The sequence below is a fragment of the Salvelinus alpinus genome, chromosome 26 (genome assembly GCF_045679555.1).
Source record: "Salvelinus alpinus chromosome 26, SLU_Salpinus.1, whole genome shotgun sequence".
NCBI lineage: Eukaryota > Metazoa > Chordata > Actinopteri > Salmoniformes > Salmonidae > Salvelinus > Salvelinus alpinus.
Window position 1 is genome coordinate 17,434,653 of NC_092111.1, and position 14,357 is coordinate 17,449,009.

The 14,357-nt window shown below is 47.3% G+C and overlaps 1 protein-coding gene across 2 annotated transcripts in view; it reads right to left on the reverse strand.

The window, feature by feature from the left end:
- Nucleotides 1-2,103: 2,103 nt before the first annotated feature.
- The window catches only part of LOC139554855 (protein Jumonji-like), an 88,297-nt gene continuing 76,043 nt past the window's right edge, over nt 2,104-14,357 (reverse strand). For both annotated transcript variants that reach the window (XM_071368061.1, XM_071368060.1), the window contains 11 exons: nt 10,367-11,561; nt 9,239-9,753; nt 8,243-8,335; nt 7,967-8,085; nt 7,778-7,848; nt 7,549-7,663; nt 6,378-6,666; nt 4,182-4,312; nt 3,691-3,874; nt 3,213-3,320; nt 2,104-2,520 (listed from right to left, as the gene is read on the reverse strand). In XM_071368061.1, coding sequence (XP_071224162.1) covers nt 2,338-2,520; nt 3,213-3,320; nt 3,691-3,874; nt 4,182-4,312; nt 6,378-6,666; nt 7,549-7,663; nt 7,778-7,848; nt 7,967-8,085; nt 8,243-8,335; nt 9,239-9,753; nt 10,367-11,561 — 3,003 coding nt within the window. In that variant the 3' untranslated portion in view covers nt 2,104-2,337. The remainder of the gene's footprint in view (nt 2,521-3,212; nt 3,321-3,690; nt 3,875-4,181; nt 4,313-6,377; nt 6,667-7,548; nt 7,664-7,777; nt 7,849-7,966; nt 8,086-8,242; nt 8,336-9,238; nt 9,754-10,366; nt 11,562-14,357) is intronic.

Here is a 14,357-nt window from a genome sequence, read left to right on the forward strand (position 1 = left end):
TTTACAGGATTATGTACAAAAATGTATGTTGTGTTGGACCTTCTGCTAAAATAATTCATAATACATCTGAAAAAGGGAGAAACCTAAAATACACACCAAAAAACAAACAAATTTGGATTTCCATATTTCACACCCTTTGACTAGTGACTCTACTCGCACATCAGAACAAAAACACAATCAAAATAAAAAATAAAATTATTAATGTTTACTGGTACAGATGAAACAGTAGGACTGGAAGAATGGAATGTTAACATGATTGCACATCGAGAAGAGGAGAGCCTAGAACCCTAACCCTATGGGAGAGGAGAGCCTAGAACCCTAACCCTATGGGAGAGGAGAGCCTAGAACCCTAACCCTATGGGAGAGGAGAGCCTAGAACCCTAACCCTATGGGAGAGGAGAGCCTAGAACCCTAACCCTATGGGAGAGGAGAGCCTAGAACCGTAACCCTATGGGAGAGGAGAGCCTAGAACCCTAACCCTATGGGAGAGGAAAGCCTAGAGGCTACCGCCCTGTGGGAGAGGGGGCTAGCAGTTAGCCAGCACCCCACCTTTCTTTTGTATTGTTATACAGTAATAATAACCAACAGCACCAAAAACAATGTATCTCTTTGTTGAGTATCAGGCACAGTTTTCACTTGCTAGCGAAGGAGGCCTCCCTCCTACTACAGAGACAGAGACCAGCGGCACCTAGGTCTGTATTTCTGACATACAGCCATGGCACCTTGGTCCGTTTGACATACAGCCACGGCACCCCAGGCTGTGTTTCTGACATGCAGCCTGGCACCACTAGTTCCACAAGTAACAAAGAAAAAGGAAACAACGACAACAAAATAAACACAGAAGACTTTCTCAAAATCTAAAATCAAAGCTAAAATCCCAAATAAAACAAGCCAGCCAAAACACATCTGCCTTTCAAGTTTTACCTGGTGTGGGTTAGGGAGCAACAGGCCCTGAACAACAGGAGCTTCTGCAGGCAGAGGAGGAGAACAAAAACAACTCATCTTCAAAAACTAAAGATGAGAGAAAACTTTGGGTTCTACTTGTGTCATTTCAATAAAATGAAAAAAGGAGCACCTTCTCCATTCGTCCCTTTGTTCACAGTTGAGTGACAGATGGCGATGGGTCTGACTGCACACATGGGGTGGGGGGGGGGGGGTGGGGGGGCAGTGAAAGGGGCACAACATTTACCTGTGAACGTTTCAATTAATGCTAACACCCCGCCCCCAAAAAATAAACTGAAAAAACATTTTCCGTGCTAGTGCAAAAAAAGACTGCTTGTTTTCACAAGTTTGCCATACTAAGGGGGTGGGTGGGGGTAGTTTGCCATACTAAGGGGGTGGGTGGGGTAGTTTGCCATACTAAGGGGGTGGGTGGGGTAGTTTGCCATACTAAGGGGGTGGGTGGGGTAGTTTGCCATACTAAGGGGGTGGGTGGGGTAGTTTGCCATACTAAGGGGGTGGGTGGGGTAGTTTGCCATACTAAGGGGGTGGGTGGGGTAGTTTGCCATACTAAGGGGGTGGGTGGGGTAGTTTGCCATACTAAGGGGGTGGGTGGGGTAGTTTGCCATACTAAGGGGGTGGGGTAGTTCGTCATACTAAGGGGGTGGGGTAGTTTGCCATACTAAGGGGGTGGGTGGGGTAGTTTGCCATACTAAGGGGGTGGGTGGGGTAGTTTGCCATACTAAGGGGGTGGGTGGGGTAGTTTGCCATACTAAGGGGGTGGGTGGGGTAGTTTGCCATACTAAGGGGGTGGGTGGGGTAGTTTGCCATACTAAGGGGGTGGGTGGGGTAGTTTGCCATACTAAGGGGGTGGGTGGGGTAGTTTGCCATACTAAGGGGGTGGGTGGGGTAGTTTGCCATACTAAGGGGGTGGGTGGGGTAGTTTGCCATACTAAGGGGGTGGGTGGGGTAGTTTGCCATACTAAGGGGGTGGGTGGGGTAGTTTGCCATACTAAGGGGGTGGGTGGGGTAGTTTGCCATACTAAGGGGGTGGGTGGGGTAGTTTGCCATACTAAGGGGGTGGGTGGGGTAGTTTGCCATACTAAGGGGGTGGGTGGGGTAGTTTGCCATACTAAGGGGTGGGTGGGGTAGTTTGCCAGTTTGCCATACTAAGGGGGTGGGTGGGGTAGTTTGCCATACTAAGGGGGTGGGTGGGGTAGTTTGCCATACTAAGGGGGTGGGTGGGGTAGTTCGTCATAGTAAGGGGGTGGGTGGGGTAGTTCGTCATAGTAAGGTTGCGTGGGAGATTTGGGGCATTATATTTTTTCTTTCTTTAAAAAAAGGACAACAGTGATTCTCCAAACTAAGATGGAGGGGCAGTGGGCGGTGTTAACTTCCTCATGTGACGGCTGCAGGAGACAGGTGGGAGGAGGAGAGGCGGGACAGGGACACCTCCACGGTCTCTCTCTTCCGGGGTCCGCGTTTAGGTGGTGGTTTGATGGGGCTTGCACCGTTACATTTCTCGGTCGTCTTCCCCAGGGCCTTGCCACACACCTGCTTCACCAAGCTGTTGATCTGCTCCTGGGGGGGGCGAAGGCACGAGGGATTAGACAGAACATATGCGTTATAATGAACACTACACTAGAAATTAACAAATATCATATTTATCCAAACATTGCATGTTACACCACTCCGCTGTTGAAGGTTCTGATCAATTCTACTCAGATAAGAGCGGGTCATCCCAGCAAACCAAAATTGTTCCAAAAAAGTTCTAATAACACAATTTTTGTATAAAACATTCACCTGATTGCAAGACCATTCCCAGAACACATGTAGTTATTACATTACCTGAAAACGTAAGAAATTTAGGGGATTGTTCTGTGTGGGTTGTTAGATGTTGTGCACAACATTTTTGTGAATGTTAGGAAGACATTCCAAGCATATTTCATTTAAAACATTAAAAACATTTTATCTAAAACATTAAAAGAATGTTTTCATCATAATGTTCGATAAAAACCGAACTAGAACTTAAGCCTCTATTCAATCCGTATCCTGGAAGTTCAGCCTTAAAGCCCAATTTAAAGGCAATGTTCCCACAGTGGCAGAGACAGTATTCACGTTAAATGCTGCATACGATGGCTCAATCAGAAATGTTATGATCATTTTCCATCGCGCAATCTGTAACGCTTCAGCGATAAATTGAATAGAGCCCTTAATGGGAATTTTAGCTAATGTCCTGGGAATATTCCAGGTTTGCTGGGATGGAATCTTACCTCATCATAACGATACATCATCTTGAGGCCTCTGCAGGACTTGTGATTCTCCACGTATCTCAAAGCACACTCCAAACAGAAGACTACGTTTTCATTCTCCTGGACCACCTGGGATGGACATCACAACTCAGAATTCAACACATCTTTTCATGGAATGGTAAACTAAATTCATCTTTACATTTAAACCATTTAGCTGACGCTCTTATCCAGAGCGACGCACAGGAGCAATTAGGGTTAAGTGCCTTGCTCAAGAGCACATGGACAGATTTGTCACCTAGTCAGCTTATGGATTCGAACCAGCAACCTTTTGGTTACTGGCCCAACGCTATTCTCCGCTAGGTTACTTGCCGCCCCGTACATGGAGTGGTTCACTACATTCACCCTTGCCCAGCACCAGCTCTAGTTCCAACCCAAATTAACACTACTCTCCATAACCCAGCCCTAACCCTAGCACTATTCCCCATGGGCCAGCTCTCACCATGGACAGGTAGCAGAGGTGTTGGCAAGTCTGGCAGCGTCTCTCTGACGACTCCAGCGCCAGCCACTTCCTGGGTTTCTTGCGTCCATCACCGGGCACCAGGCTGTTATCATGTGTTCCGTAGCGGGCAGAGGACAGAAGCCCTGCCTCGTACAGTTCCTGCCGTTGTCTCATCTCTATGTTCCTATTAGAGCAGAGCAACACAACTCAGTGATTCAGAACACGACAATTCACAACGTTGTGATTAAAGCTCAGTATTAACTGTTTGCTGTATTATCTAAAGGTCTTTCCGCCCTGATGTAGACACTAAGCCCATCCATTAAATCATGGAGCGTATTTGAAACAGAAGATTTTGGGGTATTTTCAACATGGCTTTGACCACAGTTAGACTGAGCTATGTCTTTGATCATACTGGCATGGCAACAGAGGATGAAGAATGAGGCCGTAACAGCATCCATGTTTTGATGTGCCCGGTTTCCATGGCTACCGACCTGAGGTCTTTGAGAAGAGCGGAGATCGTAGTCAGAATGTGCCCATTCTCGCGTTTGGATTCGGCCGTGGCGATCTGATAGAGTAACTTCTCCATGGAGAAGGGTTTGGCTATGTGCCGGCATTTCAGGTCCTACAGTGGGAAGGCAGAGAGACACTGCGTTAACACAGAACTTTGACAGAATATCCTACAGCCTTTTGTATCAACCAGATTACATATGGCACTACACTGATCAACAGGAAAAAAAACCTGCATAGACTGTAGAGCAGTGCTGCCCAACCCTGTTCCTGGAAAGCTACAATAACCTCCTGTAGGTTTACGCTCCAACCCCAGTTGTAACTAACCGGATTAATCTTATTAACCACCTATTAGAATCAGGTGTGCTAAATTACATTTGAAGCCAAAACCTACAGGACGCAGTAGCTCTCCAGGAACAGGGTTAGGCTAGTGCTCCCGAGTGGCGCAGCGGTCTAAGGCACTGCATCTCAAGTGCTAGAGGCGTTAATACAGACCCTGGTTCGATCCCGGGCTATATCACAACCGGCTGTGATCTGGAGTCCCATAGGGCAGCACACAATTGGCCCAGCGTCGTCTGGGTTAGGCCGTGGTAGGCCGTCATTGTAAAATAAGAATTTGTTCTTAACTGACTTGCCTGGTTAACTTCTCTAGGGTAGGGGGCAGCATTCGGAATTTTGGATTAAAAGCATGTCCAAATTAAACTGCCAGCTACTCATCCCCCAGAAGATAAGATATGCATAGTATAAGTAGATTTGGATAGAAAACACTCTGAAGTTTCAAAAACTGTTTGAATCATGTCTGTGAGTATAACAGAACTTATTTAGCAGGCGAAACCCCGAGGACAAACCATTCAGATTTTTTTTTTGAGGTCACTCTTTTCAATGAGTTTTCATTGGGAAAACAGATTTCTAAGGGACCTGCTTGCAGTTCCTACCGCTTCCACTGGATGTCAACAGTCTTGAGAAATTGGTTGAGGTTATTCCTTTGTGTAATGAAGAAGTACGGCCATCTTGAACGAGAGTCACTTGAAGTGTCCTGTTAGATAGAAGCGCGTGACCAGAAAGCTAGCTATAGTTGGTTTTAATCCTGTATTGAACACAGATCATCCTGTCTTCAATTTTATCGATTATTACCGTTAAAAAAATACCTAAAGTTGTATTACAAAAGTAGTTTGATTTTTTTCTGCAAAGTTTACAGGTAACCTTTGAGATATTTTGTAGTCACGTTTGAGCAAGTTGGAACCGGTGTTTTTCTGGATCGAACGCGCCAAATAAATGGACATTTTGGATATATATCGATGGAATTAATCGAACAAAAGGACCATTTGTGATGTTTATGGGACATATTGGAGTGCCAACAGATGCTCGTCAAAGGTAAGGCATGAATTATATTTTTATTTCTGCGTTTTGTGTCGCGCCTGCAGGGTTGAAATATGCTTCTCTGTCTTTGTTTACTATTGTGCTATCCTCAGATAATAGCATCGTTTGCTTTCGCCGAAAAGCCTATTTGAATTCTGACATGTTGGCTGGATTCACAACCAGTGTAGCTTTAATTTGGTATCTTTCATGTGTGATTTAATGAAAGTTAGATTTTTATAGTAATTTTCATAGTAATTAATTTGAATTTGGCGCTCTGCATTTTCTCTGGATTTTTGCCAAGTGAGACAGTAGCGTCCTGCCTAAACTCAGATTTTTGGATATAAATATGAACTTTACCGAACAAAACATACATGTATTGTGTAACATGAAGTCCTATGAGTGTCATCTGATGAAGATCATCAAAGGTTAGTGATTAATTTTATCTCTATTTCTGCTTTTTGTTACTCCTCTCTTTGGCTGGAAAAACGGCTGTCTTTTTCTGTGACTGGGCTCATACCTAACATAATCGTTTAGTGTGCTTTCGTCGTAAAACCTTTTTGAAATCGGACACTGTGGCTGGATTTACAACAAGTGTATCTTTAAAATGATGTAAAATACTTGTATGTTTGAGGAATTTAAATTATGGGCTTTCTGTTGTTTTGAATTTGGCGCCCTGCAGTTTCACTGGCTGTTGACGAGGTGGGACGCTACCGTCCCACATACCCTAGAGAGGTTAAATCTAAATAAATAGATATACTGTGGTAGACAATGAGCTATGTCTCTAAACGGCCACAGGGTGGCAGCTCCGGCTTCAGACTCACCTTAGCAGCCTCATATCCCAGGTTCATCCACTGGGGGGTGGCAAAATGCACGGTTTCCGACACACTGTAGCCACAGCAGACCTTGGACACAAAGGTCCCGGGGAAGCAGACCACAAACTGACCGCTCTGCTGGACGGTGCGGTGGACCTTGATACCCTCTCGACAAAGCACCTCTGGAGAGATCATGATGTTCTTCTCCAGCATCTCCAGCCCGGGGGTCCCGTTGGCCTGCAGCAGTGTGTGAACCACCTTGTCAAGCTTCACCTTCTCCTCAGCAGGAACAGAATACCTGGTAGGGCGAGAAAGAACCAATCAAGCTCATGCAAGAGTGTGTGTGTTATGCTGGACATCAGCTGTGCTGTGTAACCCCTCAGCTTTGAACAGTCAGAGTTAAGTCTGTGCTTACGCTCTGCCTCAAAAGGTTAGAGAGAAGATTGAGAACGAGAATGAGATCCTAAAGAGGTGGCTTTCCTGTGGGGATCATAGCCTGTAGAGTTCTGTCCGTCTGTGGGTTCATCTGTCAAATGGAGGACCTTGAATGCATAATAGAATGAGACCTCTTTTTAAACAGACTCACTGGACAACTAAGTCCTCTGGGAATAGTGTAACAGACTTATGCTTGTCCTAGTGCATCCCAAATGAGCACTTCCTGTATCTTTAGGACATGCAAACACAATGAAAAGATGAGTGGAACATTCATACTTCAAGATAGCAGGCAGTCAATTATGATGATTATGACTTGCCTTCATCTCAGGAACCTCCTAGCACATTTCTACTCACCTGTGTCACCACCAATGGGCAGGTAGCACACATGGGGAGGGAGGGTTGGGCTGGTGGATGTCTACAGCCACTGCCCTTTCTCAAACCCTTCATTACCATTACATTCAAGTTGGGCTAATGCAAAGAGATTAAACATTGCCTTCATAACAGGTCAATACACAACACAGCCTGTGGCTCTACATATTTTCAAAAGACTGGCGTGTGTTCAATGAAGGTGGAATTTGATCAGCTAATTACAAGTCTGATCCGAGTTATCAATGGCATTATGCTTTATATCACATATTCCATGTCACCTTAGAAAAACCACACATCTTTGTAATGTCCTTGCACAGTACACATGTACCTGTGAGGAGAAAGAGAAACCCAGAGGTGGTCCTGTTGGGATACTTACCAAATGCAGTCAGCACCAGTGTGTAAGTAATCAATGTATGGAAGGCGGTTTTGGTCTCGAGACCAGCATGAGGTAGAAAAGACCATGCCAATGTTCAGCCAAGGAATGGTGACCCCTACGGGGAGAGAGAGAAAAGTCCATTTTAACATAGCAGACACCACAACAGGCATCACATTGTCTCAGAAAGACGTGTGCCTCAGGGGTGAGGACGACGGGTTAGAAATCTCACCGGGCACAGCTCCAAGATGCCGCAGAATGGATCCAGAATTATTAGGGAGGACAGTGAGGTTCCATCCATGTCTGAAACAGAGAGAACAGTCATTAACACAGTGGCCAGTCAAGAGATATATTTTTAACTCTATGGTTATTACGCCACGTATTACTGTGTTTAGGGTGTGATGACATTGGGTTTTCTTACTTAGAAAATGGCTCTGACTTTCCCACGGGGAAGCCACTTCCGTGTGTGTTGGTGTCCACTTTCCCATAATGCACTGCCACATGGCAGTGCCTCTGCTCCACTATCCTCCAGTATTCTTGCTGTAAAGGAAGACAAATAGGAGAAGTGATAGATACATCTGCGTACTGAACAAAACAAAATGTACAGTGACTAATAAATGGAGGTCAATGTCATGCTACAGTAGTGAGCTGACCTCTACATGAAGCCAGTAGGGATTGAGACTAGTTCCATTCTTACCTCGACCTCAGCAGCCCCAGGCTCTTTGTTAAAGCACATGATCATGGTGTTCCTGGCTATCCTGAAGAAGTTGGTGAGAGATACAGATTTCCCCTGCAACAAGAGAAGCCACATCAGGATAGTACAGCTAGCATCAAACAAAGTCAGGTACCCTGTAAACGCAAACGCCATCCTATAGACGAGCCTTGAAGAGAAACATATACATACCACCAGGGCATAATTCTGCAATGAAAAATGAAAGGGAAGACTAGAAGACCTCAGTGTACTGTATTCCAAGTCTCTGCAGCTGCATGTCTGTCCTGAAGGTTTCCGATCTTGACTGTAGTTAATATGAACCTTCGCCGGGACACCTCCTCAGAATGGAGGGGTGTTGATAGTCTATAAATCTGCCTGTACCGTCCCTGGATTTAATACTCCGCTGAAAGACACCCTCTCCTCACCCCTCTTCTATGTGAGAGCTAGGTTACTGTACTGAACTCACATCTCATGGGTCTGCTTGTGTTGTGGATTTGGTTATAAGAAAAAGAGGGAAAAGATTGAAATGGAATCCAGACTAGAACAGTGTTTGAGATGTCATGATCAGACATGCAGCAGGTTCAGAGGAAGGAGACAGTTAGAAACAACATGCACAACATCACACTCAGGCTCTTCCATGAGAAGAGCAGCAGGGGCAACATCTGGGTCACGAAGCTGTGGTGTGTGTGTGTGTGTGTGTGTGTGTGTGTGTGTGTGTGTCTCAATGTTTGGGCAGGGGTAACAGAGGCAGAGCAGAGCGTTGTTGAGTAGAGAGGCAGTGGCCTGCTGTCTGTGGGTCCATTTCACCCAGCTCAGCACTGACCTACATTCCATCAGCTAGAACAGAGCAGGCAGACAAACAGGAAGACTGGAGCTGCACTACCAGGTTTCCCTTCCTCTTGTAGCATGAGCAGAGCAAGAGAGTAATGAACAAAAACACTCATTTAAAAAGGATGTGCAAAGTTGTTGCCCTTGCATCACCTTGTAAATACACTTGTGCTGGTCACTGAGAACCCCCTTCTCCTCATCCTCATCTTCCTCCTGCTGTGTCATTTCCCCATTCCTCTTTTCCTGAGAGAACAGCCTCCGGCGTCCCACCTTGAGCTGCTGACTGTCCAGCTCCTTCAGCCGGCTGCACAGCTGACCGTTGCTGTGCTGCACCAGACTGCCGGCCAGCCCGTTCTTGGGCTCGTAGCGTGGCAGGGTCAGGCTCCTGTCTGTGTGGCCCTCCAGGGGCCCCCTGCGACGCTCCAGGCCCTCCTTCTCCTGCAGCACCTCCCTCTCCAGGCGCCGGTGCTCCTCTAGGGACAGAGAGTCAAAGGACAGCAGGTACTGGAGGTAGGACTCCTGCAGCTTGGCTAGACGGTCCTGGGCTGACTTGGGGATCCGCAGCAGATCAGCCAGTTTACTCCACTTCTTCAGGTCCATAACCTGCTGCATGCCGCCCATGTCATTAATCAGCTGGAAGAACCGAGCCAGGTCCACCTCGCAGCCACCTGGGGGGAAGAGACAGATCTATGGGGTCAGATAGAGTTAACCCTAAACCCACAGCCGACTGGGGAGAGAGAGATGGGTTAGGGTCTATGGCCGTGAGTTTAACACTCCCACAGTAATGATCTAATCAAATTGGTCACATACAAATATTTAGCAGATGTTATTGCGGGTGTAGCGAAATTCTTGTGTTCCTAGCTCCAACAGTGCAGTAGTATGATAGCACTACATCGGCCGTATTCTCAAACCGATTCAGTAAACATTTATTTCAGCCATATAGACTGACTGGGCTAGAGGCTGTTTAAAACACATCAAGCTGCTGAGTGAGAGATCTAAAGTGACAGACAAGCTGCTGGGTATAGTTTTATTGTCTCAGACATACAGGCCACATCTGAACATTGATATTGACCTCACAGTATAAATACCAGATACAGTTGGTGGAAGGCAACAAACATTTTATTGGATTGTCAATACTGTCGATACCCAATTTTTGTGATGTTTGCTAAAGAGGTCCGTTTTGCGACAGTCGTCCAGCCTATGTGAGTGTGTCTGACTAACTGATGACCAGTGTTAGGGTTGTGTTGCTGGTAAAGTAGGGACAGTCTGAGTTAGACTCACCGATGAGTGGTGGGTCTTCCATGGTGATGCCCTGAGATTTGAGGTGCTTCTTGATGCAGGCTAGCCTCTGTACGTTAGGGCCCCAGCGACGGCCTAGCTTGTGGATGCGCTGCACCTGGGTCACAAAGCGCATCTCATCGTTCAGTTTGCACTCTGGGCGCCAGTCAGCCGGGGGAACCACCCGACACAGTCCGCAGGGCTCCGCCCCCTCCCGCACAGAGTCCAGGTACACCAGGGGGTCCTGGAACTCCCGCTGGGTGGGACTGAACTCTGGTGCCTCACCCAACGCTGCCCAGCTCGCCCTGCTCCTCTCCGCCCTCTCCTTCTCCCTTTCCCACTCCCTGTCAGGTCGGGGCTCTGCTGGTTTGTGAGGGGTATGCCCGGGGGTGTGGCCAGGGGACTCTGAGGTAGTTGAGCGGTTAAGGGTGTGGGTGTGGTTAGGGTTAGAGGCAGCCTGCGCCCGGTGCTGTGCTTGTCTGATGAACATCAACTTGCCGGCTGACGCTCGCTTGGGCCGCTGACGCCCTGGCTCTGGATTGGCTAGTGGTGTGGAGGGAGGGGGTGGGGCTAGCAGGGAGGGGGGAGGGGTGGTTTCCATGACAATGTGTCCGTTAGGGACCGAGGCCTTGTCCTGACATGCTTTCTTACTGCGTGTCTCCAGAGGGCTGCTATGGTTCTGTTTGGTCTTCTTACGGTTGCGGTTAGTCTCCAGGACGACCAACTTACCCTGGGAGTCAGCCACCGCCCCGATGGCAGCCACCGCCACCTCCAGCCTCCGCTTGGAGTTCCTCAGTCCCTCACGCCCCTGCCTGCCCACCTCCTGCTTGGCACAGAGGTGCCCGTTGAGGCGCACTCCGCCCCCGTTGGTCACCTTGTGCACCCCATTGGATAATAGCACCTGCTTGCTTGTTTTTGCTTTGCTATTCTGGGCTTTTCCTGAGTTGGAGAGGGGGAGTCGCTGGTGGCGCTGGAGGTGGTTGTGGTGGCGATTGTTGCTATGGGCTCTATGGGTAGCAGCAGTGCTGTGTTTGCGCTTGTTCAGTTTGGTTTTCTTCACCAGTTCTCGTTTTCCTTTGGTGTATGTGACGAGGCCATTCACAGTTTTGGACGGCAGTCTGAAGTCTTTCGTTTTTTTGGCACCGGCCGTGTGCCTGCCTGTCTGGGACACCCGTGTGACTCCGTTCACTTTAGAGACCTGAGAGTGGGAGGCGAGAGAGAGAGACCAGAAACATGGAGTTGTTTATTCACATACTGTAGTGCAGCAAAATAGTACACAGAATCCCTGCACTAACACACACTCTCAGGAGCTGGAGCTTCACATTGAAGTAAAAACTCCAAGCTAACATTAACACGCTGAAACAGCTATAAAAGTAAAGAGTTAGGGTTAGAACTAAATGCTATGCAGAAATTGCTGCCATTCATTAAAGCCTATACAGGGTTGCTGTACTTTCAAATCAGCTAGTTATAAACAAACACTCTTCTCACAGGGCAAAAAACAGATCAATCAGCTTCAACAACAGATGAAAAAGCCATCCCGGCCCTAACATGAAGAGTGAGGTTCACTTCAGAGCCAACTGCTGTATGTACAAAACACTACATAAAATGGGTTACTACTTGAAACCCCATCCCAGCAGAAAGACAGTTTTATTTGGTATGGTTTCTTTAAGCTCTTTAAAATGGCGAAAATACTTTTTTTTTTGTCGCAGATCTGAGAACCCCTGCTGAACATGTGAGCTCTAATGTAGGTAGTTTGGGTTACGTCGTGGACCTCACTGGCTAATGGCCGCTGGGGGAATGAAGCCACCCAGACCCACCAGCGGAAGAAGCAGAGTCGACTCCTTCTCTCAGTTCCCTCTCTCCCGTCATGTTGTTTACTTGCCCTAGTTTTAGTGCTGCCCCTAAACCACCCTCCCCAGAACATGATACAGACTAGCATCAACATGAACAGGAACAAACTTCATTCATGTTAATATACATGTGTGTGTCTAGTAAAATGGAAACGGTGTGTGTAGTCAAAACAGAGGGGATGTCTGGACTGAGACGGATACATTGGGGTTTCTGGCAGCTGCACACCAGCTTTCTGCTTAGACCCCACTAGCTGCTCTGCTGTTCTTCCCACTGCATCCCTCAGTTTGAGTAGCACCCTGTTGTAAGTGAACCTAGTAGCCCTGCTGAAGCATCCTGCTGTAAGCGAACTATGCAGAGGAGATGAGAGGATGGCGTTATCGAACCAGCGAGGTGCCAGAGGGAGGTGACAGCAGGCTTGACGGCTGCGTTTGAAGCAGGGCCGCAGCTGTATTGTATTCCTATCAGGTGCAGCCAACACAAAGAGAGGCTATTAAAAGATAAGGGGAGTGAAATGTGACCCCCTTCATCAATCCTGTCCCCTTCCACTCCAACAGTGGAAAAATACAGAGAAGGAAGGATGGAGAGCGAGAGGGGGGAGAAGGGAGGGGAGAGAGAGAGGGGAGTTGACAGCGAGAGAGGCAACAGAGAGAGGAGACAAGAGACACACACAGAATGCCTACACATTCCATCACAAAGCCCTCACCTACAGAGAGATCCACCTAGAAAAGAGGCCCCTCAGCCAGCTGGTTCTGGGGCTGTTCACAAAGACCCCACAGAGCCCCAGGACAGCAACACAATTTGACCCAACCAAATGATGAAAAGGCAAAAAGATAACTAATTGACACTGGAAAGAATCAACCAACAAAAACAGAGCATATTTGACCACAGTGACTGACCCAAAATTAAGAAAATCCATTGCTATTGAGAGAGGCCGCCATAGGCAGACCTGGCTCTCAAGAGAAGACAGGCTTCATGCACACAAAATGAGGTGGAAACTGAGCTGCACTTCCTAACCGCCTGCCAAATGTATGACCACCTTAGGAGATACACATTTCCCACAGATCCTATGGACCCACAACGAATATAAAAAATAAAAAAATTGATCAACTCCCATATCTGTTAGGTGAAATACCGTAGTGTGCAATCACAGCAGCAAGATGTGTCCCGTTGCCATGAGAAAAAGGGCAACCAGTGAAGCAAACAAACAATTGTAAATACCACCAATCATTGATTTGTTTATTTATCTTCGCCTACTATTCGTACTACAACTATTTGCACATTGCTAACACACTGTACATAGCGGATAATATAACACTTGAAATGTCTATCATTTTCAAACCTTAGAGAGTGCAATGTTACTGATCGGTTTTGAGTTATAACTTTTATTTATTTCACTTGCTTAGGCAATGTAAACACGTTTCGCATGCCAATAAAGCCCCTTTGTATTTTAGAGAGACAAAGAACGGCGTCGCCCCGGCAGGCCTGAGTGATGATGTCTAAACGTAGCGTGACGTCTGCCAGGGGCTCGAAACGTAACGCCAAGAACCAACGAACACATCAGATTCTAGAACTCTAGAAGGTTAGGGTCATAACCAAAGATTAAATAAGATTCTTAAGACTTCTGTCTGCAGAATTTAAACAACACCTTCCTTTAGGGGTCAAACTCATCCGTTTGGCTTCGAAGACCAAAGTAATAGAAACAGAAAGCCAGTCAGCCAACTGTGACTGAACAGATATGCTGACAAAAAGGCACAGCGGGCTGGGTGGCGGTCTACTTTAGTTTCACCACTAGAGAGCTCACTGGCACTGCGCTGCTGCACAAGCCTTGAGGGTTGGTGTGCACGTGAGCCCTGGCCTTGCACTGTAATAGTCTGGTCTGAGACAGAGGAGAGGGAGAGAGAAGACAGGCTACATCCCAGCCCCATGGAGCAGGAGAAGGCCCCAAATGCTACTGTAGAAAGCACCAAAAGACTGGTGAGAACTAAGGAGAAAAATCAGTGCCGGAAACAGAGGTGAGAGGTGGAGAGAGAGAACGAGAACAGAACCACAGCCAACCCTCTGAAGTGGATTTTGGTCACACGTGAGTGGGAAGAGGGGGGTGGCGGGGGATGGGCCAGGATGACATCATGTGTTGCTATAGCCA